This window comes from Rutidosis leptorrhynchoides, chromosome 11, assembly GCF_046630445.1.
Source record: "Rutidosis leptorrhynchoides isolate AG116_Rl617_1_P2 chromosome 11, CSIRO_AGI_Rlap_v1, whole genome shotgun sequence".
In the NCBI taxonomy this organism is placed as follows: domain Eukaryota; kingdom Viridiplantae; phylum Streptophyta; class Magnoliopsida; order Asterales; family Asteraceae; genus Rutidosis; species Rutidosis leptorrhynchoides.
In genome coordinates, this window is record NC_092343.1 from 83,211,600 (window position 1) to 83,218,710 (window position 7,111).

The 7,111-nt window shown below is 31.4% G+C and overlaps 1 protein-coding gene across 1 annotated transcript; it reads left to right on the top strand.

Moving 5' to 3' along the window:
* Positions 1 to 4,771: 4,771 nt before the first annotated feature.
* On the top strand, positions 4,772 to 5,206 carry LOC139874722 (uncharacterized). Its single transcript, XM_071862128.1, has one exon. It carries the CDS (start codon positions 4,772 to 4,774, stop codon positions 5,204 to 5,206), a length of 435 nt encoding a protein of 144 aa, XP_071718229.1.
* The last annotated feature ends 1,905 nt before the right edge of the window (positions 5,207 to 7,111 follow it).

The following is a 7,111-nucleotide window of genomic DNA, read 5'->3' on the forward strand; positions in this document are numbered from 1 at the left end:
CATAACAGGAGAATAAGTTTCATCATAATCAATTCCCGGTCTTTGAGAAAAATCTTGAGTTACAAGTCTAGCTTATACCTTGTAACTTCATTTTTCTCATTTCATTTTCGCATAAAAATCCATCTATACTCCACATGTTTCACATCTTTAGGTGTGAGAACAATAGATTCGAAAACTTTTCTTTTATTGAGCGATTCAAATTCAGCTCGTATTGCTCTTTTCCAATGATCCCAATCGTGTCTATTTTTCCATGACAGATTTTGGTTCTGGATCATCATCATTCATGATGTCATATGCAACATTATATGAAAATATCTCATCAAGATTTTTCATGTCATTTCGGTTCCATAATATTTTTGAATGTGCATAATTGATTGCAATTTCCGTATTGACATCATCAATCTCCTCTGCAGAAGGAGTATTGATTTGTGGTTCTTCTTGAACAATTTTTTTTACCTCATTATCAGCTGATTTTATTTTTCAAGGATTTTTATCATTTGAACCAATTGGTCTCCCACGTTTCTGGTGTGGCGAAGACTCGTGAGTGACATTATTGCCAGCTTTTGGAATTTCAATTCTAGCTTAAGTATTTACTGCTGGTATATATGATTTAGTCACTCCTTTTTGTATCTGTAAATGCATCGGGTAATTTATTTGCAATTTCTTGCATATTCATTATTTTTGAACTTTTATTTTGCATTCTTTTGTGCGATGATCAAGATACATCAATTTATGTTCACACCATGAAATATCTTTTTCTTTATTTTTCATTTATCCCCCTAATCTAGGGAACAATGATAATCAACAAAACGTGCTGTAAAAACATCACCCGTTATAGGTTCAATATATCTTATAATTGAAGATGATTCATATTTAATATATATATATATATATATATATATATATATATATATATATATATATATATATATATATATATATATATATATATATATATATATCCCCATCCTCCTTTGAGGACCCATTTTAGTGCGTTGTGGTTGTGTAACTAGAACATACACTGCACAATCAAATTTTCTAATGGTTGAAAATATTTGGCTCTCGGTCAAAATCAAGTTGTAGGGGAGAATATTTATGAGTTGCACTTTGTCTAATGTGAAATAATATCGCAGCATGTAAATTTGCATGTCCCCATATATATCACCTTGAATTCTTTCAAGAAACATTGGTGATTCTTTCTCAATGTGTTTTTCATTAATCACCATATGTACTTTTCATTAATCACCATATGTGCTTTTCATTAATCACCATATGTGCTTTTTCATTAATCACCATATGTGCTTTTCATTAATCACCATATGTGCTTTTTCATTAATCACCATATGTGCTTTTCATCATATATCCTTTTCACCATATGTGCTTTTAAGCATATGCGCTGCGCTTTTAATCATATGCGCTGCGCTTTTCATCATATGCGCTTTTCATCATATGCGTTTTTTTCATATGCGCTTTTAATCATATGCGTTGAGCTTTTCATCATATGCGATTTTCATCATATGCGCTTTTTATCATATGCGCTGCGCTTTTCATCATATGCGCCTTTTATCATATGCGCTTTTAATCATATGCGCTGCTCTTTTCATCGTATGCGCTTTTTATCATAGTGTGTATGTTACTACTATCTACAATACATAGGTCTTTACAATTTAATTGATGTTCTATTTCAGCAGGATTCATACTAAAACTTCAAATAAGATAAACAAATAATGAGTTATATTTCAGCAAGATAATCAAATTATATTACTTGCAAACAAGTTACAATCTGAAGTATATAAAAGATAACACTTGATAAACATATGCGTTATGGTCTAAAACCATTTATTTATGAGTGATACATAACAAGCTAGGCATCTTAGAAAATTCAAACCATTCAAGTCTCAAGGTAGCTCAGGGTTTATTTAATCAAGATTTTTCAACAGATTCACTCTCGTTTTCTTTTCTTTTGGGACTTATTTGTAGAGCTAAATAAGATATTCATGTATTCAAGAAATAGTTACGCACAAGGAATTCAAATGATTCCAAACTTTAATCGCGCTCACAATTTGAGCATCATCTTCCGTTTCATTAACTTGAAGAGCGGTTCAACCAAGAACCTCGCAAGGTTCAGTCAAGAACCTCGCAAGGTTCAACGTGGTCAGCTAAAAGAACATCTTTTACTGTTAACCTTTAAAGTTTACACGAGTGAACTTCTCAGGTTTCTCAACATGAGAATGAACCGTATTAAGAAGCGATGAAAATTAGTTGAAAACAAAGTTGATCTTGGAAATCAAAATTGTTAGTAACAAATTCTAACAATATAAACCAAATATAAGACAACATGTCGAATATTTAATATCATGAACATAACATGTGTTAAAAAAATATACTATACTAATCACATGTCGCCTACGCCACATTAATCTTATATGAACAATTTTCTTCTGGTTCGCAAAAGAGAGTTGGATGTTTATATATATATATATATATATATATATATATATATGTGTGTGTGTGTGTGTGTGTGTGTGTGTGTGTCAGTTGAACATAAAACGAATATGTGGTTTTTGACAAATACCGACTCCTATCCCAACCACAATATGCTATTTTAATATTCAAATATAATTTCCTTTCTTGCACAAAATTACATGGCCATTAGCAAACTTAAGATATAACATATTAAAGGATCCACTATTGTTTTCCACCCATTTGATCAGTTATAATGGATATATTATCATACATTGATTTGATTTGACAGTTCACCAAATCCCCTATAGAACATATACATAATTAAATATTATAGTCTCAAAGATCATCACATTTATTTATCATAAAATATGTTTCTCCACTAGCAAATAGAAACAAGTCATTTAAATAACATTATATAAGTTATTTATTCATGCAATTGAGCAATCTGTTCTATCACATTAAATTCTTCAACAACGGTTATAAGCAATAAGATAACACTAATTTATAAATCAAATAGTGGATCTAAAACAAATAAAAATTGATCGAAAACAGTTGTTGTTTATATTGCAAAGATTAACAACTAACACATGAGCACATGATAAATTAATTTCGATCATATAACGGGAGCAAATTAGAGGCATACTGATGTTAAATTTGTTCACAAATATGTCGTGACGGAGTTCAGTAAGTTTACATGATAAGATAAATCTACAAATTATTTATTTAATCACAACATATAAACGTATAAAAATAGGTTATACCATTCAGTCCACAATTTATTTTTCTTTCAAAAACAGTTGGCTAACATACGAGTACCATGATAAATAAACTTATGTTTATAACAAGATATTATATAATATATTCATTAGTAATCCTCTAAAGGCAATTTTCATTTAGATTGCACTATACAAAAGCGAAACACATAGGCTCATATTTATTAGAACATATACAAAATCTCGTTAATTATAAACATACAGAAGCATGCTATCTGGTTATAAACGTTTCAGTTTAAATAGCATTTAATCCGATTATTAAGCCATCTCAGTTTCGTAGAACTCGATTCTGTTTAAGTTTGTTAGTAATAGTTGCATATACGAAACTAAAGACATACAGATTACACAAACATAATATTCATATAATGATCATGTAATCATAAACCGGAAAGATAGAACGATCTAACCGAATTGAAGGTTGAACTGTGCTTGTGTTTGACACAATTCCCTTAAACAGATTCTGCGTCTGTTCCCAGGGTACACCGGTCCGAAGCAGCGTACTGCCGGACTTAAACACTTGCCTTGATTAGTGACTTGTACTTGCTTAGATAAACCTTGATTATACGGAGCACTTCGTGCTGATAACGTGTTATAATTCAGTAGGCTTATAACTACCTTTAGTGGTTTGATTTGTTATAATTCAGTATGCTTATAACTATCTTTAGTGGTTTGATTCTCGATTAAGAATACTAATAATGAAGTGTAAGAACAAAGATGATAATGGAGAGAAAGAAAGAAACATTTTGTAAGTGTGGGAAATGGTACAATGAATGAGCTTTCTTTCATCTCTATTTATACAAAAATAAGAAGGTGTTATGTGCAGTAGAAAATCAAAAAGTCTTCACAATATTTTGGCCTCACTTGTGTTGATTGATATTATCAAATCCACCGTTCACCTACTGCATCCATCTAGTTGTTTATTTCAACAACTTTATTAGCCTACCATAATTGACTATCCATATTTCTATTATTATTATTATAACAGTAGTCTTATTAGTTTGTAGTTCTTATTTAAGATATAAAAAATGACCCTTATACACATTAAACTTTTCAATACATGTAATATGATAATACTAACTAAAAAATTACCATTATTCCGAGTCCTCTCAATTGATGTATGACTTGGGATAATTTGTGTTGAAAGAAGAAATTAAAAAAAAAAAAATCCTTTTGTTTTTCGGTGTAAGTTTCTTTTTTCATACTTGGACAAATAGCAAAACAAGTATATATGAAGAATTTTTAACTTTTGAGCCCTTTCAAAATTTTAAACATCATTCGATAAGACAATCTATCTTGCACACCTTAAAGACGTCTCCTAAGCTTTGAACTAATAACCAAAGGAATACAAGGTTGGTGAGAGATCGATTACATTAAAGGCCAAATAATTTTTAAATACATTAATAAAGCACTTATAGACATATAAAAGGTCAAATAGGTTTTTAAATACATTATTAATAAAGCACTTACTTATAGACATATAACCTGTCATCCCAAATTCCATTTGCACCTAAAAAGAGAAAAAATCCTAAAAAATGAGTGAGTTGAGGAACAAAGTGTACAGAGGAATAAAAGGATCCTGGCGGCGAAGAGGCTATAGTTATAGTCGTCTCGCCGCCAGCATCGATGAATTTGGATCAAAGCGACAAAGTTGGTCGTGGAAGATACGGATGCCACGAAAGCTTAAGGTAAAGTTGAAGTTAAAGTTTAATCCCATGAAGTTGATTAATAAAGTTCATGATGGTTATGTGAGAATGATGATGAAGATGGCAAATTCGCTTATGATTAGTGGTGGAGCGATAAACATGTACGGTGGTGCAGGGATCAATATGTCCCAATTTGGAATGAGACCTATGAAGAAACATGACGAGAAGCTGATTATAGAGATGTATAACGCATTGGTCATGAAGCACGCTCAACTCGCTGCACTTGAGGGCGACCGGCCTCTACATATGATCAGTTCCCAGTAATTAATCATTGTTATAATTAATTATGTAAGATGTAAGATTAGCTTATAATAAATTTGTATCATAATATTTAATATTATTGAATACTAATATATAAAATGAATAAACAAGCTGTTCATCATGTTAGATAGTTAACAACCAATATAAAGGCCCTTTGACCACGGACCTTGAACTACTTTACAATTTTTTTTTTTTTTAAATAAATATATAGTTTTTAGAAGTTAGTGATAGTTCTACGATGGAAAGTATTGATGCCGACCTAAATGAACGCATTAAATTATTTGAAGAAATACATGTTAACGAAGTTCGAAGGGGGAGAAATCTTCACTTGTGTTAAGAAGTCTGGGGTCCTTGATTTGGATCATTTACTTGTGGTTGTGATTGGTTAGCTATTAACTTTGTGGTTTGCTACCATTTTTAATAGTAATAGAGTATTTTTTGAGGTTTCCGTGGCGGGACTAGAGATATTTATTATTAGAGGCAAAAAATTTGCAACAATTATTATGATAAATTAAATTCATCGTTAAATTCTAAACAAGGGATAGTTCATATACAACATAAAAACTGCACTTGCTACAGTAGCATAAACAGCTCAAAAACAACAGTAAAACTGTGCATAATCTACCCAAAAACTACACAATATCTCCGCAAATGAATATCTTCAAAAAAAACTACACAAAATATGTTTGAAAAGTCCCCAAAACTACCTTCTTTTGCGGTGACACATCTTTTTGAAACGTTGAATTACATCTTCATCTTTAACATTTGAGAGAATTTCTCTTTCAACCGCACAAATTACACAAGCATTAAAAGCTCCTCCCCAATATGATTGCGTAAATTTGACTTTACAATTTCCATCGCCGAAAAGCATCTTTCAACCGTTGCGGTGGCAACTGGCAAAACTAATGCTAGCTTTAATACCCAATAAATCAAAAGAAAAGATAAATATTTTGTTGTTTCCACCATCAATTTAGCAAGGTCGGAAATACCGATCAAGGTAGCAAATCTTTGATCTTTTCGGACATTATTATAGTACATGTCAAGTTGTTCTTCAATCTCATTCATCTCCAAACTATTGAAATTTTTTATAAAACTCACACAACCTTTTTCGATGTATCAAACATTGAAAATGAATCACGTGGATTCAACGCCGCCATACAACTAAGTAACTCGGTACTAGCTTCACTAAAACGATAATCAAACTCATTTGAATTTTCATATCCATGACGATGTTAAACACTCAACCTCATAATATTGTTGATTAGTGATTTTTTCCCTCTTTTTTTTTTTTGAATAGCGAAATTTTATTAGTCAAGACGTTCTAGCAAGGAGCTAGAAAAAACCCACCAACACTCTTCATCAAATCTAGACTTAACACAATCTTCCCTCTGTCTTCAAGATTTAATACAATCTTCATCAAATCTAAGAATTTTTCTTTAAAAAGTGACGCATCTGTCTCATCATGACCACGGAATGGTAACACGCATTTCAAACAAAATCCATAAGCTGAAACTATAGCACTCAATCGAATTCGATTATCAGTTCTCACTATTTCATCTTGTTTATGTGAGGCGGTGAAAACAGATTAATTTGGTCTCACTAAGGATTCACACTTTTGTAGTGCTATATTATGAAAGTTGTTAACAACACCAATATGATTTTTAAATCTCTCTGTCTTGTGCCAACCATTGAACCCTTCAGTAACAAATGCCTCATTACCACCTTGGTACTCAATATGATCTCTAAATAGGTAGCAACACAAATAAAATGGCATATCTACTTTAACACTGTACTTTATCCAATTATTATAATTATCGAACCAAGCTTTGACAAAACGCCTCCCATATGTTTCGGAAAATCATGACCACGTGGTTGACAAGGTCCTCTAAGCCAATATTGTCTCCTTAT

What these genes read in the sequence shown, in the direction of transcription:
- LOC139874722 (XM_071862128.1), top strand. Translation starts at nt 4,772, where the DNA reads ATGAGTGAGTTGAGGAACAAAGTGTACAGAGGAATAAAAGGATCCTGG.